Below are 27,978 nucleotides of genomic sequence, written 5' to 3'. Positions count from 1 at the left end.
ACAGGCATTAGGGGTCTCCCATCCAAGGATCTGGAGGAAAGCTGACATCCACAGGCCTCTCTCCATGTCTCAGGTGCCAAGGACATTGTCTTATATCCTGTTACAGGACAAAACTGTCACCAGCCCCATATCCAATCTCACAAATGACAAACTTCCCTATCCAGGGAGGTGGATCTGAGCCCAGGTCAGTGTAGTCTGTGTGGACAAGCACTTGGTCCTTTGCAAGGCAGGATGCTTCCAGCTTCAACCAGACAACATGGGGCTAGCCATACCTCCAAGGCCACATCTCCTAACATGCACTGGGGGACTGGGGGACTTGGGCCATGTTTAGGGAGACAACATCTTTGCTCCCTGGTCTCTTTCCCTGGAGCCCTCGGCCTACACACCTTTCAGGCCAGGTCTGCCTGAGTCAAAATGTGTTGGAGACCAGCCTGTGTGAAGTGCTCACTTGTGCTGTTGTCCCATATAGCCATGTAGGATTCTTGGGGCTCTCACTTGTGGCCAGACAGCAGCCAGGTCCCTTGGTTTTCTCACATCTGGCTACATTAGAATGGTACCTAGCAGAAGTGGCTCCTGGGAAAGCTGATGGGCCCCAGCCTGCAGAGGCTGGGTTGATACGGCTTAAGAGGACCGTTACAGTGGGGTAATGAGAAGGGGCTGGCAGGCAGATGTGCATATAGCTAGACAGCTGTGTCATGGACTGTCCTGAGCCAAATGGTCAAGCCTGGAAGGAGAATATACAGGGCTCCAGGCCATCTCTCCTTACGTGGGTGCTGGCAGCCCTAGAGATCTACAAGTTCTAAGTGGGGAAGGCGAGGGTCAGGTGACCGGCTACATAGGAAGGTGCTACCATTGCCCTAGGTATAACCTGGAGTTTGGTCACCAGTAGGCTATTGCCTCCCACTTCACAACATTGCCTTCAGGCTACCTTCTAGGGGTAGATACACAATCCTTCAGGAAGGTCCTCTGGGCTAGGTCCCTGCTGGGTCCTGCAAGTGGTGGAATCAAAGTTCAGGGGACTTGTCTGGAACACAGCTCCACACAGGATCAGAGCTTTGTCAGCATCTAGGCAAGGGTGCCATGGTAACAGCTCCTTTGCTCTACAAGCAGCTCCCCTGGGAGAGAATCCACACAGGGGACAAGCATGAGAGACCTGGCCAACCTCATTTAGCTCTGACCAAGCCAGACTCTGACCAAGGCCTGGCTCATTTCCAGCTGGGGGTCAGCTCTGGGCCAGGACCCATCTCCATTTCTGGTGATGTCTCCACCCACCTACAAATCAAGGTTTTTAGGCCAAATCAGCAAGCATTTGATGATCATCTCCTCAGAGCCTCCCACAAGAGGACAAGTCCCTTTCTTGAGGAGGCAGGGCTCCTAGAGGGTTAAGGGGCAGGTTGGCTTTTATCTGACTTTCCTCTTCCTCCCCTCCAGCTTCTCTCCAGTGTCTGGCGCTGCCTGTTGTAACCCGACTCCTGCGCCGGCTCCTCACCGCCCCCCCCCCTCCTCAGCCGCAGGGCCCAGCAGCGCCACTCGCGCTCCCCGAGTGCCACATCACTGCGCCCTCCCGCGCATCCGCGCATCTGTGCCCACCATGCCTACAATGCCGCTGCTGCTAGCCGCGCTGGCCGTGCTGGTCGCGCTGGCCGTTGCGCACCCCAGCTGCTCGCCTGGACCCGACCACTCCGGTAGGGTCCCAGCCGTCCCTCTGGGTAGATTTAGATACCCCTCCTTCCACCCACCTGGGAACTTTTCTCTCTTTGTGGGTCGCAGAACTACCGCTTGGGTAGAATGTCCTGAGGGTGCTACATTGTGACCCTTAGCCAGTAGAAACAACTTTGCTGGGGCACTGGGCCAGAGACCCCAGGAAGATAGCAGAGTTGGAGGGCATCCAGCACCAGCTACTGCAGAGAAGTCACCTGGAGTGGTGGGATCCGAAAGTGGGTCAGAGTGAGCAGGTGGCAGACTGCAGGACAAGGCAGTCTGAGTCCCCTGTCCTTCCAGGAATGGGGAGGTGCTGGCCACATCAGACTCCTGACCCTTCCTTCAAAACTCCTGGCTGCAATGTGGATTACTTTTTATTTCCGGAAGTGGCCCAGAGAAGGGTGGAATATTTTGGCAGGGATAGGACAGGGAGAAGGAGGAACACCCAGGGATCACAACTGAGGGTCATGAAGATGGGTCAGGAGTCCTGGACTCCATTCTGGTGCCTCTGCCCCTCCAGAAGCTGGGCTTCGGCTTCCGTCTTATTTGGATGGAGATATGCATCTAGTTCACATCCTTTATGTCTTTATCAACAGCAACCACCTGAGTCTAGCTGGAGCCCCCAGGGTCTTCAGAACCCATGGTATCAGGTGTAGACTTTTAAGAGCTAGGATTTGTGGTCACCTGAGAGCCTGCCTGCTCTAGCCAGGTGGATGCTGGGAATACAATGCCCCTTTTCTTTGCCCTCAGCCTGGCATTTTCTCCCTACCCCTGGCCTCCCCTGGACCTCTATCTGTCCTGTTGTAGAATAGACAGTACAGGCCAGTTGGGCGAGTGTGCACATGTGCAAGTATGTGTGGACCTGTGTGCAGACCATGCCTGTCTAGTGCTGCTAAAACTTGCAGTGGAAGGCCTTTCTCTGAGCTTTTGGTATCCCAGAAAAATACATAGAAGCAGGTACAGGAAGCCTTTCCTGGCCTGCTCTGCACCAGGAGTACTAGCCCCAGACCAAGGCTGCCTTACGGACCCCACTTCCTCACTGAGGTAGGACACGTGGGTGAGCTCTGTCTCTGGCTGGGCCGAGCACCACCACAACACATCAGGGAACATTTCTGGAGGGAGAGAATAACTTCTTTGGGTCCAGTCTCCCTCTATAGGTATGGAAGTTTAGAAGGCTTTCAGATCTGAAAATTTCTGGGTCAGCCTGGAAGCTTCTAGTTAGGCTGCACATCTAAGGGTGGCCGCACCCCCCACCCTCACCCTATCTCTGTGTCCCAGGGGCTTGGAGCAAGCTTGGCATACACCTCTCTGCTCAGTCTTTACATTGATGGAGGACTCTGTTTCTTCACTGAGCCTGAGTTTGGGTTCACAGCCTGACTCCATTACTCCGCTGTGACTGGGGACAGGTATCCTGCTTGATCCTAGGACACTCTGCTCTGCTAGAGGGGCTCTAGCCAAGAGCATGCTAGGCAGTTGTATGGACTGAGGGCAGCTTCTGTCCCTCCCTTGAATAAATGCCGCCACCTTGTGGCTGATGTAGGTCACTGATGTGGGCTGCTAAGAAGGAAAGAGAATAATAATAAAAATCCAATTATCTGGAATATTACTTCAATATTTCCTCATTGGCATAAAATTATGATCTAGGTTGCTTTCTATTGCTGTGATAAGACACCATGACCAAAAACAACTTGAGGTTTATTTGTCTTACACCTCCTGAGGAAAATCAAGACAAGAACCTGGAGGCAGGGGCTGATGCAGAGACCACAGAGGAGCGCTGCTTACAGGCTTGCTTCCCATGCTTCCCAGCTTATTTCTTATGCACCCCAGGCCCACCTGCCCAGGGGTGGCACCATCCCCAGTTGCCAAACCTTCCACATCAATCATTGGCCAAGAAAATGTGCCCCCCCCCCCCAGACTTGACTACAGGCAATCTGATGGGGGCAATCCCTCCATTGAGGTTCCCTCTTTCCAGGTGACTGAGGCCAGCTTGGGTAAACTTGATCAACAAAACAAAACATAATAGCACAGAACATGTCACCTTCTTTTAAAAGTCTGAATTTTACCATGGATCCTTCCACTTACAGTAGCAGCTGGTTTCGACTTGCTGGTCTCAGGCCCTGGACACCCACATTCAGTGTGTAGCTATCAAACAGGATAAAGTGGCTTTAGACTCTGCAGCAGGCCCTCTATGTTCTAAGGAGGTGTAGGTTCAGGCATCTGGAGTGTGTCAGCATATGTTGTGGGTGGCAGGAGGTGAGTGGGCAATAGTGACAGTGTCTATGGCTCTGACACAATGGATGGCAAGATGGAGTGCCTCTGTGTAACTGGCTCCGTTTTTTGCTTTGTGCATGAAAATCAAAGGCCTGGAGAGACCCACCCAGCTGGAAGAGGTACAATTTCATTCTGTAGATGGCTGTGGAATCCACAGGCACATGGCCTTACTCTGGGTCCCTTCTCTGTCCCACTTCAACTTTACCATGACCAGAGAAGATCGCAAGTTCTAAGCCCAGGAGCTGTGAATAGATCTCGTGTAGGAATAGAGTCTTTGCAGATGAACTAAGACTGATGGAGAGGGCTTTTAGAGGTAGAGTGGGGCAACAACACAGATTGCATTGAGGCAGCCATAAATCAAGGACACTGGGAATCCTCAGGAGCTAGACAAGGCAAGGAGTCCTCTGTGGGCCGTTAGCAGGTGCACGCTGGTCATACTTTACCTCTGACTGAAGCATCCAGAGCTTTGGTGTGGTGAATTTCCACTGCTGTAACCTACTTAGTCTGTGGTGTTTTGTCATGGCAGCTCTAGCAGACAGGTCTGCCATCTTTGGTATGGTGGAGGCCTGGACATAGTTGGAGATTAACTTGGTGGTTGCTTGCCCCTGGCCACCCCTTTGAGCCCTGATCAAGTTTTGTTGCTTGAGAGGTCACTGTGGTCAGTACCTCCTTCTACACACAGTGTGCCCAAGCTATGTCATGCTGACACACCCATGAGTTACCTCATTGTCCCCTCAGCTGCTCTATCAGACAAAAATTACTGTTTTTCTCTTCGTGTTCAACAAAAACATGTTAATCTCTGAATGTGTTTCCTCATCTGTGAGCCAGAGAGAATGGAAAGGCTATGAAACCATCAAGTTCTCTTTTTGATCCCTGAACAGTGGTCCAATTTCAGAGGTGGTTCTTCAGTGGCTTTGTAGAACAGCTTGGGTACAGCCAGCACCTGGTATCCTTGCCTTAAGTTTCCCTGAGGCTGGAAGAGGACCCAAGGCCGAGTTCAAGTTGATTTTTCTTTTTTTTTTTTTTTTAACCTTGAAAATATTTTATTGTAATTAACTAAATTAGAATATAAAATCACCATGACTTTGACTATTTGACTATTAACTTTCATCACTTAATTATCCTAAACAATTTGTAATAGCTATTAAAAGGACTGGGATTAAACCTTGTATTCTTTTTAAAATTTTTTTTTATTGAATATGTTATTTACATTTCAGATGCCATCCCCTTTCCCCATTTTCCCCTCCCTAGAAAACCCCTATCCCAGCCCCCCTTCTCCTTTTTTGCTTTTATGCAATTTTTAAAATGTTAATCAAAGGCTTTATAAGTTTGGTAATGTTCAATAAAAAGATGCCCATACAATCAGAAGTGCAACCCTGTACCTAACCTAGGTACAACTATCTTTGTACCAACTATCTTTGGCAGAGACACACAAACATCTGCCTCCTTGTCCCCCCCACCCCCCCCCCGTCTCCTAGCTCCTCCTCTCCTTCTCCTCCTCCTCTCCTTACTCCTTCTCTTCCTCTCCTTACTCCCCTCACCTTAGCTCCTCCTACATATCACCCTTCCTGTTAAAATAAAACTTTTCTCTCAAAATACAATTAGAGCATAACTATACCAGTTTGTGTCAGTAAGGTACAAGATAGACCCAATACCCAGTCCATCATTTTGTTGACTAAACAGAACCTCTGTCATCTCTCCTAACTAAAAGACTTAGTTCTGAACCTGGCTTTTTTCTTGGCTTTAGAATGAATGTCAGCTGAAAACCATCCTCTCAAATCTTTTCTCTCAAAGTAAATAGCCGGGGTTGGCTATGAGACTATAAGTCTTCAACCCCGTCAGAAATCCAGAATGACTGAGTTAACTGAAATCATGAGAAGCACAAAGCATAGCTTTTAAAACTCAGCCAATTTATAGAGACCACTGAACACCTAGACAGTCCCTATACTACAAAACGTTGGAGCATTGGATCTTCAGCCTTCTGGCTCAGGATCACCTGACAGACCTAGTGATGCAGAATTATTAAGGGCTGATTACTCTATCTTGGCAGATATAATTAGTTGGCTATTCCACAAGTGTGTCCTTTTCTGAACAGTAATTTGTCTGTAGATGACAAGAGGCAATTCTTGCCTAGTGGCTGTCTCACCACAACTGGAGTAATTCCAAAGATGCTCAATTTCTTCTTAAAATCCAAGACAGGAATTTAAGATACTGCCCAGGTTAGAGCTCCTGAGAGGCCTGCTTCCTCTAGGTTCTGTGAGATTGGGGGCAGAGCTGCCACCCAGGATCTGCTCAGTGCTCGGGCCCAGACCAGAAGGCTCAAGTTGATTTTTCTATTCACTCCTTGTTGAAGTAATTATTTAAAATGCTGCTGGTCAAGCCGACTATCTAAGCTGTGGTAGCTCTGCCTAGCTCAGCCGCCAGGTTCCGCCATGTTCTGTGGCCAGAGGCCACATGTGCTCTGCAGCTAGAAATGGCCAGCCAGAAACACCGACCCTGCCACCCACTAGATGCCAATGTGGGAGATGGTTCTGCCAATTTTCCACACTGTCTACACAAGGCTGGGCTGTGCCCAGATCATCCTGACATCCACACGGGCCCGGTATAAACGAGACTCTAATATTTAGATTATCCAAAGGCTTTTTAAGTTTGATAATGTTCAATAACAATATGCCCACACAAATGGAGGTGTTTCCCAATTAACTAACCCAGATATAAGTTGTTACCCAGGACTGTTCTCGGTACATGCGTGGTCATCCATGGCACTACCTCTCTGCCCCGTCTCTCCTCGTCTTCCTCCTCCTTCTTCCTCTCCTTACTCCTCCTCTTCCTCTCTTTACTCCTCCCATTTTAGCTCCTCCCAACTTTCAGGGAAAATTTTCCACTACAACTCCTCATCACAGAACACCTAAGCTCCTACAGAGTGAGCCTCTATGTGCACTGTGTGAGCCTGGGGCTGCAGGAGCAAGGGGAAGTGACTGAAAGCACCCCCTGAGCTGACTAGCTTCCTTCCAGCATCCACCTTGGTCCAAAGTTATTGTAGAACAAGATGCTACCCAGACTGTGAGTCCTGGGAATGGCATCTCTGGATGCAGTGGTTCACAGGGCTTTGTACAGCGTGGAAGTCACACCAGGTCTCTCATGGGATCCCTCCTCCTGTCCCAACATTGCAGTTTGCCTTTGCTTCACTGACAGCAGATGACGGTACCATGCTCTGGCCAGAGGTCAATTCAGTTTTTCCTCACTGTTCTCAACAGTTGTTGACACCCTGTGTCCTCCTCCTCTGCTGTGGATGGTGAGAGCACATGCCAGGGACACTTAGAACCACAGAACTAGCAGTCTTCTGAGCTGGTCCAGCCAGGTGCTTGGAAATCACTGCATGAAGAAAGCAGAGCCTTGGGACACTTGTATGTGCAGTAGGGGGCTCTCAAGACCACCCTTTGCCTGCTTGTGCTCAGTCCACTCATTGTAGTGGGTTTCTTTTGAGGGGTATGCACATGCAATCTTTTCTATCAGGGTAAAGGCTATAGACACCCCCCAGGGGTATCTGATAATGATATTCACATGACTTGATCTATTGTGTAAGTTTGGCCTGAAGCAGGAACAGTGAGAATATCTATTAACTGTGGGATGTTGTCCTTGGGCCACATCATTGTTAGATGTGGGTCATCTTCTAGAACTTTTCATAGTATATCCCTAAAGGGATTATTAGAAGCCTCATATAAAAAGAACCCCATAAGAGTAGTGAAGTGAGACTTGTCCATGATCCCACTGCATGGGCGGGTGAACCCAGAGCCATCCAGGCCAGAGGCTGGGCTCCTCTGTTCTCTACTGCACTGGTCAGGACTCTTTACAGCATGGTTCGTATGAGGAGGAGAGGATGTCCTGGAGTACCAGGGGCTTCTTGTAGCCGGGGTACACACCCAGAAGCTACACCATAAGAGAGTCTGTGTGAAATCTCTCCCTGATAGCTGAGAGGATAGAAACTGGGCATGCCGTGCACTCCTGTAATCCCAGCATGCGTGAGGGAGGGAGAGAGGCCAGGAGTTCAAGACCATCTGCTGCTACATGGAGCGTACAAGATCTGCTCTACATGGGACCCTGCCTCAAACCACCAAAACCAACCCCCCAACTCAAATATATTAAAAACCTCAGCTACCCTGTGAGTGCCAGGCAGGGGTATGGTATCTCAAATGCTGCCTGACTCACAAGAGCATGGGAGTACGATCCCAATTGAGGCAGCCCGGCACATAGTAGGTACACTGAGCACAGTAAGTTTTGGTAACCAGGGTGGGTCTGAGTCCTTGCTGTTTTCTCTATAGGTGACAGGCATAGGTGGCACATTCCTGTGTCTACCATGACTTTAGATCTTGAGAGAAGCCTACGGGTGCTTTCCCCTGCCAGGTTCTGTCTGCACAGGACAGAGTACAGGCATTTGCTATGGTCCTTATGCCAGCAGGGTCCATCTCCCCTCCCATGCAGGCACACCTGCTCCTGAGAGACTCCTTTTTTGACCATGGTCGTTCTACCACACTTCTGGTCCTTTCCCACACAAGCTATCCTGACCCTACACCAAGGGCCAGACCAGTTTAAACCTGATGCAAATTTTTCTCCTTGGCTCCTTCTCCTTATGCACAGTATGCCCAACAGATGCTTGACTGAATATGGCTGCTGGTGTTCATGGGGGTTATGGCCCCCTCCTGTATCTTACTGTGGAGTCCATAAGAACTGGCATTCAGGAGGCCCTTGAGACCCCACAGTTGCAAGGATAGTTTTGTATGTTAATTTTTGTTGGAAAGGGAGCCCCAAACTCACACAGCACTGAGCCCCCTTTTCTTTCAGTGTTCTTGGGATTAGATAGTCTGCTTGGATGGCACTTTGAATGATGTTCAGTCTTGGGTACGGTGGGAGCCAAAGGCATAGTCTGAGGCTCATGGCTCAGGATGCTGTGGGAGCTGACGAATGGCTGGCTATGGGGATGTAGGCACAGGGCCCTTCAGATTGGTTCCAGGCTGGGCTGGAAAAATGCCAGTATATCCACATTCTTAGGCAAGTCCTGTGATTCAGACTCTGCTGCTTTGAGCTCAGAGGTCAGCACTGCAAACTAGGGGGTGAAGGTAGCAGAAGATAAAACAGGGCTCATCATCAGTGAGTACCCAGCAAAGGCTGTGAAGGGGGAGGTGTGTACCTGTATCTATGGTTAATCAGAGTTGTCTCTTTTCCCAGGTAAATGTCAGAGACTGGCTTCTACACACAGTGGTAGGTACCACCCCACCCCTGCTTTGTCTTGTAGGAACTCCACATTTCCCTGACCCCCATGCTGTCAAAGCAGAGATGCTGGCTTGGGATGTGGTTAGCAGGACAGGCTTAGAAGATCCAGCAAAGTGAGACTAAACAACTCTGCCTGGGTGCAGTGCTAGGGGTCCTTCCAAGGCCAGCCCTGCATTTGTCTCTTGCTGTAAGATGCTTTTCCTTTCCTTAGTGGAGAAGATGTTCTGCTCAGAACAGAGCCCAGGGCCTCCTGCCTGTTATTCACAGCCTGTGTTTCTAGTCCATGGCCCATAACAGAGAAGCTATCCTCGGCTTCTGGTCCTGAAGGCCCAGCTGGGTTTGTAAACTTGGACATGTCCTTCCTGAGATGAGGACATCTCAGGGCATCTTGCTTAGTGACTTGAAAGCTATGATCAAAACTCTCGGGACAAGGCTGAGGACACACCTCTCTCCCACCAGCTGTGCACATCTGGTGTATTCTATACAGAGATTTATAAACCTGGGGAACATTTCCTCCTGGAACAACAGTGCCATAGCTGAGCTTGGTGACTCATGTTGGTCACCTCAGCATTTATTAGGCTAAGGCAGCGGATCACCATGAGTTTAGAGCCAAGTTGGCTTACATAGAAGTTCTAGGCCAGCCTGGGCTACAGATCAAGGGCTGTCTCAAAAACCCAAGAAGCTGACTGCTGCTGAGATTTAGCATCTGAGTCAAATCCCTAGGGTCCACATAGTAGAAGAAAAGAACTGACTTCTGCAAGTTGTCCTTTGAGGTCTATGCTCCTGCTGTGGTGTGAGCCACTTATAAATAAATGAATTAAAAACAAACAAACAAAAAACCAACCAAACAAACAAAAAAATCAAGGCCAAGTGGTGCATGCCTTTAATCCCAGCACTAAAGAGGCAGAGACTGGCAGATCTCCATGAGTTCAAGGCCAGCCTGGTTTACAAAGCAAGTTTCAGAACAGTCAGGGCTGTTACACAAAAACTCAAACAGACAAAGAACAACAAGAACAAAAACCAAACCCAAAGAAAAAAAAAAAAACGAAAACCTCCAAGGGCCAGAAGAGAAGACCAAAATCAACATATCTGAAATGCTTTGAGCAGAAAGAAGCTGAACATGAACAGCCATGTCCTTCCCATGCAATGACATGGGAAACTGGCAAGTTCTTGGGTCAGTACCACATAATGTCTCTGATGGAGGGAGGAGGAGCAAGTGGCAGGTGAAGTGAAGGCCCTGCCTGGCAAATGGTGGTTGCTGGAGGTAGAACAATGGACACCCATGTTGGTCCAGCACAAAGTGTCTAATATCAGAGGAGATGGCCTCCTTCGGCCTGTGCTTACAATGTCCTTGTAACAAGAGGAGAAATAGAGCCAGGCTTGCCAGGTGCATTCTGAGAGGACTTAACATTGTCCTGAGGATGGGGTATTCCACATAGGATGGGTTCTCATGGACATCTCTCCTTTGGACCTGTATGAGGCTGGCTCTTGCTTTTGACAATCCACTGGCCTCATCATACCCCCCAGACAGGGCAGGCTGCCTGCTCCCATTCTGCTGGTGCCTTTGCCATCCTGGACCATTTTCTGGTAGGTATCTTGGGTGCAGTTGCTTCAGAACCCCTTGCTGTGTCTCCCATGGACCCTGCTTCCTCCACAGCAGCCCTGCCCTTGTTTCTCCCCACAGACTGGGTACTCCACCATTGCAGGCCTTGGTCTTAGGTGGTATCTACTTGGGCATGGGTCATAATGTGACCTGCTGACTCTCCTTCTCAGCCACCTGTGTGGACCTGCATCTCAGGACCTGTGTGGATGCAGCCTATAACCATACATCGTTCCCCACACTCCTGGAGCACCGGTCGTGGGAGGCAGTGGAGTCCAGCCCTGAGTACATGCTGTTGGGTGTGCTGCACTTTCTCCTGGAGGGTCAGTGCAACCCTGACCTGCGGCTGCTAGGGTGCTCTGTGTTGGCCCCCAGATGTGAAGAAGGCCACACACAAAGGCCCTGCCGGCATGTCTGTGAGGGCCTGCGGGAGGCCTGCCAGCCGGCTTTTGATGCCATCGACATGGCCTGGCCCTACTTCCTAGATTGTGCCCTATACTTCACGCCAGAGGAAGAAGGCTGCTATGACCCTCTGGAACAGCTCCGGGGTAAGGCAAGGCTTTGGGGTACTCTAGGCTGTCCATTAGCTCTGGGAGTTACTGTCTGGGCAGCCAGGTGTCAGGGATCCGCTAGGGCCATGTGACAAACAGAAAGATAACTTGAATCTGGGATGGCACCCACATTCTGGTGCTGACCCTGCTCCTTGTAGAAGGGTACCATAGGGTTCTATGGAGGGTTATCTCATTGCTAAGAAACCAGAGGCTCCTGTATCTATGGACTTGGAGGGAGGGGACAGGGGAAAGTGTCCCATCCAGGCCCATGAAGGATCCTATCCATGGAAAGGCCTATGCCCAGCAAACAAGGAGGGCATGATCAGGGTAGACAGAGTGAGCAGCTGCAGCCGCCTTCAGAACTGCATTGCACTGGCTGTGTCCCTGGGCAGGGAACTTCTCAGCAGACTTTCTAGCCAAAGCTGAGCCTGAAGGATGATTCAGGCTATGTGATCTGAGTCACTCTTCAGGAACAGTCTGTTGGACGGCAGGAGATATGATGCAAGCTGCAGAGAGGAGGGCTTGTTTTTCCCCAGAGTTAACCGGTGACAGAGGAATGGGCTACACGGAATGCTAGTGAGAGGCTCATCTCGGGAGGTGTGTGAGTCGCAGAGGACTGCTTGGCACAGTGCCTCAGTGAGCACAGCCCATTCTATTCCTGTCTGCACCCTTTCGCCTGAGTGGTGAGAAAGACGACCCACTGGGAATCAGCACCCACTGTGCCACCCTGGCCCATGGAGCTTTCTGTGGGACAGACACCAGGCCTTCCATACTGTCCCGGGCAAGAGTCACCAGCCACTCTTTCATCTTGCTTTGCAAACCCTTAGTCTTCTGTTGCAGTTGGGAAATGGAGGCCCGGTGAAGCAGATAGAACAGGGGCTTCCCTTGGAGTCGCCCTGGCCAGCCAATGATGGATGGGCTTGCTTGTACAGCCTCATCTATTGAGTGCCTACAGTGTACTGAGATGTAAAGACTGTGGGGAGGGTGCAGACCTAGCAGAGCATATGTGAGTGGCTACCAGGAAGCTTACTATGCTGAGCCTGGTCTTGGAGCCTGGTCCTGCCCTGGAGAGGGCAGGTTGGGTTCAAGCGCAGACACAGTGGGTTCTGTGCACAATGGGCTAAGGTGTGGAGGTGGCAAGCAAGGCTGGTGAGAAGAAAGGAAGCCAACCTTCTCTAGCTGAGCCTGTTGCCCCAAGAGAGCCCAGGCACTGGAGAGGGATTATTCTGAAACCACTAAATTGCTGGGTTCATATGCTCTTTCTCCTCAGCAACCATTTTGAGCAAAAAGAAAGCCACAAGTAGAGACAACATTAACTCTTTGTAGCCCTGGGTGGTCTGCAGGGACCTGCTTCAAGTTTCTTCAACCATTAAGGCTGGGGAGAATCCCCAGGCTGCTAGCCACTGGGCTTCTTCTCTAGAGAGAAACAGGGAAATGGGGGGTGGAGGTTCAGGTTGTCAGGTGGAGGTCACACTCTGACCAGCACTGTCCCAGCCCCCTTTTCTTCTTGATGGGAGGTCCCCCTGTCACAGAAACATTTGGGAGCAATCTTAGCCATGGGGAATCACTCTTAGCTAGGCTGCCTAGCTCATGTGAGTGTTGACATGGCATAGGCCAGGGTACCAGTAGGTAGAGCAGGGATGCAGAGCTGTATCGGGGCGCCACGGCCAGCTTATGTCAGACAACCACAGCTTAGAGGCAGATGACAGCCTCTCATTGATTTCTGTTGGTCAAGGATTTCTAGGTACACCTTCTCTTGAACTCTGCCTTTCATATTTGAAAGTTCCCAGGCAGGCACCCATATCTTGCTGTCACTTTTACAATGGAGTGTAGACATGCTCCATATTCATCTCCTGGGCACTGTCACTGGCTGCCTTGTGGCAGTGCCATCCAGGAGGCCTATGTGTCATCTCCATCCCCCACTTGTACAGCAGTACAGTGGGACTGGGGGTGAGGGTGCTGGGCCAGGTTGGCTAGTGGTCTGTGCCATGAGCAAGTATTCAGTGCATACCCCAGCCCCAGTTCCAATTTTCTCCCCAGGAGAGCTGGATGTTGAGGAGGCTTTGCCCTCAGGCCTGCCACCTACCTTCATTCGCTTCGCCCACCATTCCTATGCTCAGATGGTCCGGGTGCTGAAGAGGACAGCGGCCCGCTGTTCCCAGGTGGCCAAGACCTACACCATTGGGCGCAGCTTCGAAGGCAAGGACCTGGTAGTCATCGAGTTCTCGAGCCGCCCAGGCCAGCATGAACTGAGTGAGTGACCATGTGAGGTCCGGGTGTGATTCTACCCCTGGGAACAGGATGCAGACCCACTTAGCTTTGGGTTGCGCAAGCTGAGAGTGACTAACTGGTGTCCCCCTTCACTTACCTCCCCATGATCACCTAGGCATGACTGGTGAGTGACCACAACCAACGAGGACAGTATTAAAAAGAATTTCTTCAATCCAGGCATGGTGGCATACACCTTTAATCCCTGCACTTGGAAGGCAAAGGCAGGAGGATCTCTGTGAGTTTGAGGTCAGCCTTGTCTACATAATGAATTCTAGGACATCTATGGCTACATAGAGACCCTGTCTCAGGGGGAAAAAAAAGAATTTCTCCAGAAAAGCCTTATCACTTGACTTTGAGAGCATGGAAATGAGTTGGTCTCATTCCAACAGACACTTGTCTGAGGAGACTAAATAATAGCAAGAGAGTAAGTTACCTAAACAGATGACAGTGTGGAGACTCTGTCTTCAAGGAGAGGGCAAAGTTTTCTGAGAGGTTGGAGGCTGGAGAGACTAGGGCAGGTCCTGGAGGGGACACTGGGCCAATGGGCAGTGGCTGCCAGAGCTTCAGTCTAGACCCTTACTATGGAATATGTCACCATCACCACCACGGTGGCCATGCAGTCTTGTGAGTCCTGGGCCTGTGCAGGTCTGGGTCCTGGGTTTCTTTTCCTCTGCTCCGCTCCTCTTTTGATGCATAGTGTGCTAAGCTGGTGGTGTGGACACAGTGGGTTTTTCATATCAAGGTACAGTGACGTTAGGTGTGGAGGCCTACTTTGAGTTTTGGAAAATGCTAGATGGGCCAGATCCCTCAGGACTTCCTTGCTATGGTGCAAATTAGGAATCAAACTTTGTTACAGTAATTACTAGTGGTTCTAAGCTAGAGAAGAGGCAAGCTGACTGTACTTAGGGCTCTAGAATGTTCAAACAGAGTTGGCTTGCATCTCCATCTCCTGTGTGAATGGTGACACTGAAAGTTTCTATTCCCAGCACTGAGAATATCACTAAGGCTGGATCTCCCTTGGTCCCATCCCCCAGCCCATTACCCCATTGCCACGTGGGTGTACTAGGGCCCATCCTTCCCTCCAGTTCCAGAAGTCTCCAAGTCTGTGAACTTAGGACTCTGCTGGGCTGTCCATCCCCACCCAGCTTTCACCTTGTTAGACTGAGCAGTGTGGACATCACAAGCTCAAAGGCCTTGACTCTCTGAGGCCAGAGGTCAGCAGGTCACATCTGGCCTTCTGAAGAGACATAGAAATTTCCTTGTTGTTTATAGCCTGGGATGTGGAGTCTGAAGGGCCTGGGCATTCACACTGACAGCTGAAGGTTTCTGGGCCAGACAGGTCGGGTAAGAGATTCTGGTTTCCAATGAGCAATGTAAGATCCAGCAAGTAGGGGTGACTTTCCCATGGCCACACCGAAGAAGGCTGCCAGGCTTAGTCTAGTGTTTCTGTGACACAGCCTTCATCCACCCTTTCACTCATTAATCCATCCAGCCACTCACCCTCACCTGCCCTTTCCTCTGGCCATCATTCATTATTTTATTCATTCACATATTCATCCATCCATTCATTTATTCATTCAGTCATTTGTTCTTCCATCCAGCTATTCATTCACCAGCCCATCTGTTCATCCACTATCTATTTATTCATTTGTTCTTCTATCTTCTGTCTATTTAACCACCAATCCATAAACACATCTATACATCTACCCACCCATCAACCAACCATCCATTTATCCATCCATCCTATCTATCTATCTATCTATCTATCTATCTATCTATCTATCTATTTATCCATCTACTCACTCATCCATCTATCCATCCACTCATCCATCCATCCATCCGTCTATCTATCCATTCACCCAACCACTCATCTATCTATCTATCTATCTATCTATCTATCTATCTATCTATCTATCCCTCTGTCTATCTATTCACCCATCCATCCATCCATCTACCCACTCATCTGCTCATTCATGCATCTATTCATCCTTCCCTTCTAGGACCAGCTGTTTTACCTATTAAGCACTAATGTGTTTGACTTCTCGCACAAACACGGGCAAAAGATGTCAATAGAAGTCACACAAATCAATGGCACCATATATTATCATAGCATTCTTTATTTATGCTAACAATTGTGGCTAAACACAAGAAATGAGCTCAAGAAGTGAGTGTCTAGATAGCTCATTATGCCCAGAGACTTCTGAGTCAAAACAGGTAGGAATCGGTCTCAGCAAACCCAGTATGCCCTTACTAAACCCTGTCTGTGAGACAACAGCCCATATCACAGTTTCTCCCTGCAGTGGAGCCTGAGGTGAAGCTCATTGGAAACATCCATGGCAATGAGGTGGCAGGACGGGAAATGCTCATCTACCTGGCCCAATACCTGTGCTCGGAGTACCTGCTGGGCAACCCCCGTATCCAGCGTCTGCTGAACACTACCCGCATCCACCTGCTGCCATCCATGAACCCTGATGGCTACGAGGTGGCAGCTGCAGAGGTGGGAGTTCCCGCTGCCTGCAGAGGGGCTGCATCCTCCGGCACTCTTAACCTTTGACTTTATCCATCATTGTTGAGGGTCTGTTTGCAGCCATCTCTCTAGGTGACCAGGGCTGAGCCAGCAGTGGTCCTGCAGCATTCCGCCTGATGGATGAGCAGAGCTGTGGTGTATTGTTTTAGGACAGGGCTGAGGATGTAGCTCAGTGGTAGAGTACTTGCCAAACATGCAAGATGAGAAAAAGAAGCTCCAAGGAGACAGTGTGCTGATGGAGGATTAGGGAAGCTCACTAGGAGGAACAGAGTGACATGGGCAAGAGCCCATCAGAGGCAAGAGGCCATGGAGGGAGCAGGTATCCCACGCATGGAGAATACTTCTGGGCCATGATGCTAGGGATGAGAGGAAGGCTATGTGGAGGCGTAGGAGGTGGGAGGAAGGGCAAAGGTGAAGCCACAGAAGCCACAGTCCCACTCGAACCTCAGTCTAGCCTGAGCTGGAAGAGGTGGGGTGGGAGATGCTGATCCTTGACCGGGCCCTTGTGTCCAGGGTGCTGGCTACAACGGCTGGACCAGCGGGAGGCAGAATGCGCAGAACCTGGATCTGAACCGCAACTTCCCTGACCTCACGTCAGAGTACTACCGACTGGCCTCCACTCGTGGTGTGCGCACAGACCATATCCCAATCTCACAGTACTACTGGTGGGGTAAGGTAGGAGCTGTGTGGCCCCTCCCTAGGGCACTGGCCCCTCTGAGCCTAGATATTTAGCCTGTAGGGTAGGCCCATCCCTTGCTGAGGCAGTCACAATGTATCAAAAGCCTCAGTGCAGCAGAGACGATGTGAGTCTGCATCCTGCTGGAGTGCTTACGGCCCAGATACTTTCCCAGAAGCCCTGAGTTCTCCCTCAAGAATGAGCTTGACAGGAGCCCTCTCCTCTGTAGCTAGCGTACCCTATTTTATGTCAGGACCACTGCTGAAGCTAGTGGGGCCTACTCACTGCAGGCACTGGACGGTCAGGAGCTGCAGGGGTGGGATTCTCCTCAGCTTCCAGGAGAGGTGAGCTGACCAGGAGGGACAAAGTGGGCTCCAGGTCGAAAGGCCAGCACGTACTCTGCAGTGACCAGAGCCACTACTACTCTGTAGTAGCTGGACAGGAGTTCTATTGGGTCTGGGGTGGGTGGGAAAGGCAGCCGTCGGGTGGCCAGCAGAGAGGGCAGAATCTTGAAAGCTGTGCTCCAACCCCGGCAGGTGGCCCCTGAGACCAAGGCCATCATGAAGTGGATACAGACCATTCCCTTCGTCCTCTCAGCCAGCCTGCATGGGGGCGACCTGGTGGTATCCTACCCCTTCGACTTCTCCAAACACCCTCATGAGGAGAAGATGTTTTCTCCCACGCCGGATGAGAAGGTGAGACGGACGCTGTGCCGAGGCTGAGCAGGTCTTCTGCCACCATGGTCATTTCTGTCCTGGCTCATAGGCATTGCTGAACCTCAGGAACCCCTTTGCGTGCTTCCCCCACATCCAGGAAATGCCCTGTCAAGCAGAGAGCAGTCTTCCTTCTCAGTGTCTTAACCTCAGGGAGGAGCTCTGGCCTTGTGTTGCATCTCTCATGGCATTCCAGATAACACCAGCAGGGGGCAGTGCTACCACATGCATGGTGCCCAGTGGGCTCTGAATTGGATTCTCTGCCTGGGCTCCAGCTTAGGTGTAGAGGTTAGGTCCGGGACTCTGGCCCTGCTGCTGCTCACAGGGTCCTTGGGTAAGGTCCCTGGTTTCTTAGGATTATTTTCTTAACAGTACTGTGAGTTCGCAAGACCAAGTGACCCAGGTGAGGCCTGTGCAGGTCTGAGCCAGGCTTGCTCTCTAGTCAGGTCTCTGGGGAGTCAGATAGGTGCAGAGTCTGGCGTACCTTCAAGGGCAGTTTTCATTTCAGACCTAGGGGAAGGGACCTGGAGGTAGGGACCATCATGACAGACAAGGGCCAGACACCAGGCTCCCTGATCTCTGGGCACCCTGGCCAGGAGAACAGCTGCCCCTGAGCCTTGTTGGACACTTATACATCAAACTGGTCTTACCTAGAACCTTCCGTGTTCCTGGGGCACAACTTCTCCCTCCTACTCTGTCCACGGAAGAAGACAAACAAAACCACCAAAAAACAAAACAAGAACAATAACAACAAAACAAGCTGGGATGAGACCGTCAGCCTCCATGAAGAGGGCCAGAGGCTGGGGCCCAGTATATGCAGACATGAGTGAATACGGCTGGATTTGCATTCGTGTTTGTGTTTGCATACCGTTGGGAGGGTGTATATATATACAGGCCTGTGTTCTCATGTGTGTCAGGAGAGGAACCCCAGCCTGGCCTAGACTTAGAGAGGGGGTTCCCTTAGGTGGCAGCTTCTCCTAGTGGAGCACAAGGGCAAGTATGGAAGGTTGCTTCAGGAACAGACTGTGCAAGACCTCTATGCAGCCATACCGGGCTCAGTGCCCTCGCAGTCGTAAGCTGCAAGGGCCGTGCCAGCCACGCCTGTATCATCTGGCTTCTCAGCCCCAAGTCTGCCCATCAGCTCATGCACTTGCTCATTCAGTCATTCATTTACTTATTCATTCACTCATTCATGCACCCACTCTCTCCTCCCACTTTCTCATTCATTCAGTCCTCCACTCAATTATGCATTCACTCATTTACACTCATTCATACATTTTCTTGTACACTCATTCAGTGTGGGGTTTCAGATCGTGTGCCTCCTTAGAGCAAGTGCACCCCCTGGGTGGGCAGGTGTGCTCTGAGCAGCAGGAGCCCCTCCATGCCCAGCCTCTCAGCCTCAGTGCCTGGGGATGTCTGACGCGGGGAGGTTCACCTCAATGGGTCCCACTAGAGTCAGAAGAAATGAGCCTGCTCCCCAGACATCAATCCTCAATCAATAACCGTGCAGCCTGCAGCCAGTGGCAGGCTCTGTGGAAACCACAGTCTCAGGAGAGGTGGGGAGAGTGTGTGAGGAAGGAGCTGGCTGGGTGTCCCAGGGGACGTCTTTGCCAGTGTTCCATCCTGCCAGAGAGAGTCCTGGGAGCCACACTCACAGCCCTCAGCCCTTCCTACTTGTCACAGCTCTAGGAGTCAGCACAGCTGTGGTTCACCAGGGTACTTACAAGAGCAGTTGCTGAGAGGTCAGGGTGCGCTCCTGGGTCTCTGTAGTTGCCCTGCCCCTCCCTCCTTCCCTCCTTTCCTCCTTCCTTCTCTCCCTTTCTTCTTCCCTCCCTCCCTGCCTCCCTCCCATTCTTCCTTCCTTTCTTTTTGTTTTTCTGAGACACAGTTTCTCTGTGTAACCCTGGCCGCCCTGAACTTATTCTGTAGACCAGGCTGGCCTCAAACTCAGAGATCCTCCTGCCTCTACCTCCCAAATACTGGGATTAAAAGCGAGTGTCACTGCGCCTGGCTCCAGCTGACATAGTTCATCTACACTCCTCGTGTCTGCACCCCACCTGTCCACATAGCCTGCCAACAGGTCATGCCTCTGTACATCCTTGCTCTAAGCTAGGCTTGAGGCTCAAGTGCCCAGGATTTTGGGGACGATGTCTATAGCTTCCTTCCAGCTTCCACCCACAGGACCATGGAGGAACATGGGATGATGGCCCCAAGGCAGGGATGAGAAAGAAGAGTGGTAGGGGACCAGACAGTACAGGTACTGGGTCTAACCTTGGAGCCAAGCCCATGTTTAGACCGATGGGGGAGGGCTGCAGAACACCCACCTTCCTTCTCCATCTTCATCTTCAGATGTTCAAGCTGCTGGCCAGAGCCTATGCTGATGTCCACCCCATGATGATGGACAGGTCGGAGAACAGGTGTGGGGGCAACTTCCTGAAGCGGGGGAGCATCATCAACGGGGCGGACTGGTACAGCTTCACTGGAGGTGCGGCCTGAGCAGGCGGGTGGGCGGGGCCTCCCTCAGCAGAGCCCTGGCACTCTCTGCAGAGTTAGTCACCATCTTCCTGGAGAAAAGGGACTGGGATGAGCTGGTCCTGTGACTTTGGCAGCTACTGTTGAATTTATTTTATAATCAGGATGTGGTGATTCTGCTGTGACCCAACCCTTGCTGCTTGTTAGGTGTTGAACAGGGCTGCTAGGTGCAGTGGCAGAGCCCCGGAAAGCTGACATTTCAGGACAACAGAGGACTTTCTGGTTCTATGTAACAGGTCCTAATACTTCCTGTGTAAGAAGTAAGATATATTTCCTATGTAAGATATTGGGGTGGTTGTACTCTAAGGATTCTGGGTTTCCCCAAGCTCAGCATTCACCAGGCCTCTGAGTCATCACTGGCTGCTGTGTGCTGGGTGAAGGTGTCACTGTGGGAGACACATGCTACACACACATTGAAGGGCCCCACCCCCCACAGCAGCAGCCACCCTTCATCTGACTCCTGCTGTGCCCCAGTACACCCTGGACCAATCTGTAATGGGCAAGAGGGCAAGAGACAGATTCACAAGGCCTGTGTTAGCAAGGCCAGGGCTCGCTCACCTTGCAACTCTGTCTCCCACCAAACCTACTCAGGCGGCTGACAGCTACCTTTCTCATGTGTTCCAAAGCTACTATTCGGCCCTGTCATGCTGCCAGGAACTAGCACATGCTGTCTTCTGGGGCATGAGAGCTTCCCTTCTTCCCAAGTTTCAGGTACATTGGGTCCCCAGATGCCAGACAAAATCCTACTGTCAAGGCTGAACTGGAGAGACCAGTAGGCTTCTTTACAGCAGCCACCAGGGCCACAGGACAGATGGGCCCACAGATGGAGCATGGCGGCCGTGAGGACTGTGGCAGGGTGGCTGCAACAGCAGAGCTCAGAAACACAAAGGCCCTTAGAACTGAGGGGTAGGGGAGGATGCTGTAGTCCTCCCAACTTTCTCTCCTGGGAAATGATCAGGGCTCCCTGGGCTGCTGTTAACTCTGGGTAACTGTGTGCTGAGGTCACTGTCAGACTCCTTGGGGCTATAGTCTGGGATACAGAGGCCCATGTGGTACCCTGGCTGGTTTCTCTGGGAGAACAAGATTCTAATCCTATGGACTCTGCTACCCACATGTCTGAAATCAAAGTTTAACCCTGTGGCCTAGTCAGGGCCTTCTACTCCTGTCCTCGGGGTCATGCATGGAAGAACAGTGGCTGAGTAAATCATCTCTATGTGCAAAGTGGTGCTGGGCCCGGAGTCTGTGCCTGCCACAGGCCCTCTGCCCTTGACACTCAGCTGCCTAACCCACAGGAATGTCTGACTTCAACTACCTACATACCAACTGCTTTGAGATCACGGTGGAGCTGGGCTGTGTGAAGTTCCCGCCAGAGGAGGCGCTCTATGGCCTGTGGCAACACAACAAGGAGCCCCTACTGAACTTCCTGGAGATGGTGAGCCCCGCCCACTGGAAGCTTCTCATTATGGGGATGGAGTCCAGCTCCACCCTTAGGCTCCCACATCCTGGCTCTGTCTGGGGCTCAGTAGAAGCATCTGTTGGTGACATCTCTTCCCACACACCCTGGGGCAATGTCAGGTAGATGGCCATTTTGTAAGAATCTCATACATGACAAACATGATTGGCAAAGGGAACACGGGGGCTGGCAGACTTTTGGGGGTGCTGGCAGCCTGAAGGGAGTTCTGGCCAGCCTCCAAGCCCTGGGGTTTATCAGGAAGCAGGAGGTGAATGAAGCTGAATCTTGATGGGAAAAACACCAGGTAGGAGCAGATACTCTCTGAGCAGAGGGAGTGCAGTAGGTGACTCAGTGAGGCACTTGGGACCTACAGGGTCACTGGAGTGAGTGTGGCTGCAGGAGTGTGAAGGACATTATGTATGGAGGGGCTCAGAGATGATGATTCTGGGATGCAGCCTGTTCACACATCAGAGGCCTCCAGGCAGAAGGGTAGACTGCCTGAGAGTACCTGAGAGCATCTGCATCAAGGTCATCTGGACATAGGTGGGCAGACAGTGATAGAGGTGGCTGAAAATACATCCTCAGAATCCTCCATTGGATCCTGGAGCTAGGGTCTGCTGGGTCAGAGGAAATAGGTGCCTAAGCCAATGCTTCACCCAGCACAGCTCACACGTGTGTTATAGAATTATGATGAGGCACGGAGAGCTATAGGGAGATAACACCTCCTGAGGAAATCACATTTAGATGCAGGGAGGTCATGGCAAGTGCACAGTGTTCCACAGTTGGTTCCATCCTTAGATGGCCCTGTCCTAGGCAGCCCCACCCCTAGATTATGGGGCTTGAAGGGATGATCATTGTGGTCACAGAGGCACATGACTATGACAGAGTGGGAGACAGAGCAAAAGGAGTGGCCATGCAATGTGGCCTGGCAACTGCCTGGAATTTAAGTCTAGACTTTGTGTTCCCAAGTTGGGTCCTTGAGCCCTGTTTATTTTCTGGAGAGATCAGGAACTTTCCACCAGGTTAAGAACAGGCTAGAGCCGTGCTACAACAGCAGCAATGGAAGAAGACAACTCCAGGTAGCACAGAATGTGGCTGTGTGTTTTCTGTGGTAGCTAGCATGTCATTCAGGCAAAGTGTGTCTCATCCACAGGCAGGGCCTGGGGCAGAGCTAGGTGCTCAGGCCATTCTGTGGTCGTCTGAGAAAAATGAGTTAGAAGGGGCTTTGTTAGGACTGGGATCGCTCCTTGGATATTGTACATGAAGTCTCAGCGTATGAAGATTTAATGGCAAGCAGAGTGGTGGCCAGTCGGGCAGCACTTGGCTTACTCCGAGACAGATGACCCCCAGGAAAACGGGCTTGGATCCTGATAAGGATCAGGACTGTCATGGCCAATTGAGGCCACTTTCACAGTGATCCTGAGCAGGCCCAAGGGTAGGGGGTGGAAGAGGCAGAACCAATTCTTCCTGCTGCTCAGCTCCAGACCCCAGGGTGGCAGAAGAGGACCCGAGTTGAAGTACAGACCAGAGACTAGCCAACTGCAGGGAGGGGCTCCCACGGACAGGTCTTGTTCCCTTGAGGGACAGAGGAGACACAAATGCCCACTCAGTAAAACCCAGCAGGGAGAGAGAAGTTGGGCTGTGAGGTCATCAGGAATGGCCTCCTGGAGGCTGAGGAGTGAGGGCTTCTGGGAGTGGAAGAAGGGGCAAGTCGGTGCTGATGGCCAGGACATTCCAAGAGGGCAAAGGTGGGGGGCAGGGGTCTAGAGGGATACAGATGTGTGAGACCCAGTGGTTGGCTGTGACCACTGACTCAAGGGACAGCTTTAGCCAGGTCAGCTGCGCCAGTGTCGTGCACAGGATTCAGTGCCTTTCTGTGAGGGAGGAGGAGCAAGGGAGGAGCTGGGGTGGCATGATGGCCTCTGAGCCATCAGTTTCCCTCAACCAACAACCCTCCCTCTTGCTCCACAGGATAGCATTTCTGGTTTCAGCTCCACAGAACAGCAATCCATGCTCAGGGGCATCCAGGCGGTGGTTACCCATCCATGGGCAGCCAGCTACCACTTAGGTGTTCAGGTCATGAGAGCTGAGATCTCATCCTGTGCTAGCCACGTCTATATGCCGTCTTTCCCCAAACATTCAACACTGTTTTTTTTTTTAAACTGTAGGAGAGAAGTGACTAGACTGTTACGTCTGCCTCAATGCCACTGGGGGTCAGGAGGGAGGGTGGCAGCCACTGAGAACTGCTGGCTCTGAGCAGTGGGGACTTCTGGGGACTTTTTGGGTTCCTGACTTTGCTGATCTTAGAGGTACTGTGAGTCCTAGGTGTTATTGGCAGCTCTGGCCCCACTTCGACCCATTCTGTAGCTAAGGAAGCTGAGTGTGAAGAGGCAAATGGTTTGCTGGGGACAGGAGGCACTGGGTGTGGCGAGGAAGCAGAAGGGCTAGTTCACAGTAGGGCTGAGTCTGTCCAGCTCCATGGCTGTCCTCCATGGGTCCTGGGATTTACTCTGAGGATACTTGCTGGGTGTCTGGTGCATAGTCAGACACGTGAGTATAAGTAGTGGGTTGGGGGTTTGAGGCCCTGGTCTGTCCTCACCAGGTTTCCTTCTAGAACCTCTCTCAGAGAGAACTGTGGATGCCTGCCTAGTCTAGTAAGGTACTGATGCTCAGTTACACCTAAGGATGGACAGCAAGGGTTGTCTTCAGTGTCTGGGGTCAGGAAGAAAGTGAACATGACCCTCAGGCAGAGCTGCAGTGGCAAACAACAAATCGCCAGAGATACCTCAAACAGGAAACAAGGCCCCCAGAGTGACTTACTCGATTATACAAGCAGAATCCCAACTCAGAGGAGCTTGGGGGGGGGCACTGGTGAGAGTGACATTGGGGTTAGACATTACCTCTGTACCCTCTATCTGGTGCCTTTAGGTACACCGAGGCATCAAGGGTGTCGTGACAGATAAATATGGAAAGCCAGTCAAGAATGCACGGATTCTAGTGAAGGGCATCCGCCATGACGTCACCACAGGTGAGCAGCAACCTGCACCCATCTGTGGGTGAGGTCAGTGCAGGGCTCCCATTATACCAGGTTCTCTATCCATTCTCGGCCAGCTTGATTAGGGACGGTGGCAGCCTGGAGTCACCTCCCTCAGGAATCCTATTCATTCAGGACCCAAGGTTCATGCTGGGACACTGCGTGCAGGATACTTAGTTATTTTGATTATTGCTGAGACAAAATCCCTGGCAAGAAGCAACCTAAGGGGGGGGGGCATTTAGTCTCAGAGTCCATCCTAGTAGAGAGGACATGGTGGTAGGCTCTACCTCCTAAATGCCCCACAACCTTCCGAAACAGCACAGTTAACCAGGGATCAGTTGTTCAAACACATAAGTGCACGGGGACATTGAGCCCACAACACTCTGAAAGTTGATTTTGTCTCACATGGACGTGGCTGTCCTGAAGCCTTTCCCAGCTGGAAATCATAGTCCCGGGCGATGGAGAGGTGGCTCTTGCAGAGGACCCAGGTTAAATTCCCAGCACATCTGGTGACTCATAGCCATCTGTCATTCCAGTTCCACAGGATTCAGTGTCCTCTTTTGACCTCTGAGGGCGCTATGTGTGCAGGTGATGCAAATACATACATGCAGGCAAAACATTCAACTGCATAAAATAGGAATGAAATATTTAAAAAAAAAATTAAAAACAGAAGCCTGTAACGTGGGACTTGGCAGCACCATTGTCCGGTAAAGGGTAAACTTGCAAATGAAACACCTGGGGACAGGGTGAACCCTGCCAGGAAGAGGTGACACCTAAGTAGGGCTTTGAGGAATGAATAGGAGTCTGATGAAGAGGAGGAGGACATTCTAGGTGGAGGCAAATGCTCATCCTACCCCGAGCTAAGGCTCATTTACCCCATCTTTGGTGAAATCTCACCCTAACCATCATACTTCTGCCTCAGCCTCAAGCCCTCTGAAGACTGTTTCTATTCTCTTTGAAGCCCCTGACGGTGACTATTGGAGACTCCTTCCCCCGGGTTCCCATATCGTCATTGCTCAGGCCCCTGGCTACTCCAAGGTAATGAAGAGAGTCACCATTCCCTTGCGTATGAAGAGGGCCGGCCGTGTGGACTTCATCCTCCAGCCTCTGGGGACAGGACCTAAGAACTTCCTTCCTGGACCTTCAAGAGCTTTACCTCGGTCCCAGGATCCACAGGGAGAGCCTGCACAGCTGGATTTTGAGCCCCCCAGGGCACGTAGGCAGCCAGCTAGTGGGAGCAAGCCATGGTGGTGGGCTTACTTCACATCACTGAGCCCGTACAAGCCACGCTGGCTGCTCAAGTACTAGCACCCTGCTCAGGCCCGGCCTTGATGTCCACCTCCACAGCCTGGGCTTCTGTCTGGAGTCTGCCAGCCACAGACATCACACACAGTCTCTGCAGCTTATTAAAGTGTGTTCACCCACTGTGATGAAAGGCTTCGTGAAGAGAGGGGAGGAATTGGGTCCTTGCCTACTGAGGGCAACTCAGGTTGGTCCTAGTGAAAAAGACCCCAGGTGGTGCTTTCCCTGCCCCCAGTAGTAGTACTGGAGCTATCTGGGCAAGGCCCCCAGGACTATTGTCTTTTTCCAGATCATGACGCCTTGAAGGTTGAGCTCCAGATCCTGCTGCTGCAGGTTAAGTGGCCAGGAATCATCTGGATAGGTGATTCCAAGGCAGGATCAAGGCCTCAAAGGCAGAAGAGTTGGTTAACACTGGAATCTCTGCAGCTTGGCTAAAATCTGCCTTTGTGGGGCTCACAGCATTCATGGGGTCTGATTCTGGGTCCTGGTCCTCCTTGGCCTTCCTTCATTCTTATGTTGCTACCACCTCAGGTCCAGAAGTCCTTCCATGACCTCATGTTCTCCATGGGTGGTCTTTCTTCATCATCTCTCTTACTATAAGGGCTTGTACCAGTTCTGGGATCTACCAGATTGGGAGTTCTGTAGCCTCCTAAGAGCACGCTAACAAAGGACGTGCTCAACCACTAGCACTGCGTAGCACAGTCTAATTGGGGTTTCCAACAATAGGAGTTCATCACAGCCTAGTCCTGGAAGGGCTGGATTTTCTCTGCTCAGCTGGTAGGTTTTACCTCTCTTCTCCTCGTGTCATGTGGGATCATGACAACACAACTGTTACTTGACTGTCACCAGCACTGACTTGTTCCTCTTGGCAGCCTGGCCCCAACACAAATTTTCCAGGCCACAGCCTACATGCTGTCCTCACCGGCTATGGTATGAGGTGGGTCCTAGGGCTATGAAAACATGGCTCTAACACTGCAGTTCCTGGCTGCTGAGCCAGACGTGTGAGCCTCCAAGAAGGTTCTGGAGCATTGGTTTCAGAGTCTTGTCAAGTTTGGAGTCCTTGTGGACTGCATTTCTCTGGGTGTCTGATGGTCTCCAGGTCAGCATGCATTTGGCTCCACTGTATACAGGGCATCATGCTGAAGTCACTGTATGCCCTGGAGCAGGGACCCCAGTGGAAGAGCAATGTGGCTACAGCAGAGGGAGCTGGCCCAGACTGCCAGGATCTTGGTATGTGCTAGTGGTAGCCAGGTCCCTCTGGCAGGGCATGTATAGGGAGCTCCCCTAGAGCTTCCCCTGCCCTGTTCACACAGCCTGGAAGAGCAGAGCTCAATGATGCTAGAGTGTGAAGCTGAGATGACCAATGGACCCAGTTATTCCTGAGTTCGGTGTTGGTCCCCGAGGACAGGCCTGATGCTGATGGAAGATGGTCGGAGAGCCTCAGAAAGGCTGCACAGAGCAGGCAGTGGTCATTTGGGGGTGATGAGGCTATGACATCCAGACCAATCCTACTTCTTTATCAGTGTTCATATCTCTCTACCATGCCCTTTGGTGGCTGCCAATGGGATCCTGGCCATCCTTGATGACACCCTCTGGTACCCTGTCCTACGAGCACTCTGTGTGTATTCTCCTTGTTTCCAAGCTTCTCCTCACCTTGTTGGCAGGAGGGTTATAGGGAGATACCTGGGAGGCCCTGGAGATTCTAGGCTGCAGATCCAAAGGACACAAAGTTCTCAATGGGACACCGGAAGAGTTATCATACTTGGGTGTGTCCAGATTGAATTCCCCCAGGTGAAGAAGCAAAAGCTTCTTTCTGTGTTAGCTGCAAAATGCCTCAGGCTGTCTGATGAAACCTGGGACTTCAAACACAGGAGAGAAAGAGATTCAGGGTGAGTCAGGCCTTGTGAGCAGTCTTCAAAGGAAAAAAGACTGGATTCAGAGAATGGCCTAAAGAGAGAAATCCTGAAACATCCCAGCTGGGCATTCAAGAGGGACACTGACACAGGTTACCGAGAAGCAAGCAGTTATTAGAAGCTATTAATACCGTAGCTCGACAGAGATAGGCAACAGTATGGC

At 51.3% G+C, this 27,978-nt stretch overlaps 1 protein-coding gene across 1 annotated transcript; it reads left to right on the top strand.

Moving 5' to 3' along the window:
• Positions 1–1,504: 1,504 nt before the first annotated feature.
• Positions 1,505–26,025, top strand: Cpz (carboxypeptidase Z). Its single transcript, XM_034509247.2, has 11 exons — positions 1,505–1,685; positions 9,199–9,231; positions 11,017–11,391; positions 13,435–13,647; positions 15,966–16,162; positions 16,706–16,867; positions 17,405–17,563; positions 19,931–20,066; positions 21,406–21,545; positions 24,495–24,594; positions 25,562–26,025. The coding sequence occupies exons 1-11, from the start codon at positions 1,592–1,594 to the stop codon at positions 25,906–25,908; spliced, it is 1,956 nt and encodes a 651-aa protein (XP_034365138.1). The 5' UTR covers positions 1,505–1,591; the 3' UTR covers positions 25,909–26,025.
• Positions 26,026–27,978: the final 1,953 nt, after the last annotated feature.

Source organism: Arvicanthis niloticus, chromosome 7 (assembly GCF_011762505.2).
Source record: "Arvicanthis niloticus isolate mArvNil1 chromosome 7, mArvNil1.pat.X, whole genome shotgun sequence".
NCBI classification, from domain to species: Eukaryota; Metazoa; Chordata; class Mammalia; order Rodentia; family Muridae; genus Arvicanthis; species Arvicanthis niloticus.
The sequence above is the reverse complement of the archived record's forward strand: the minus strand, read 5'-3'. Positions and strand labels throughout refer to the sequence as shown.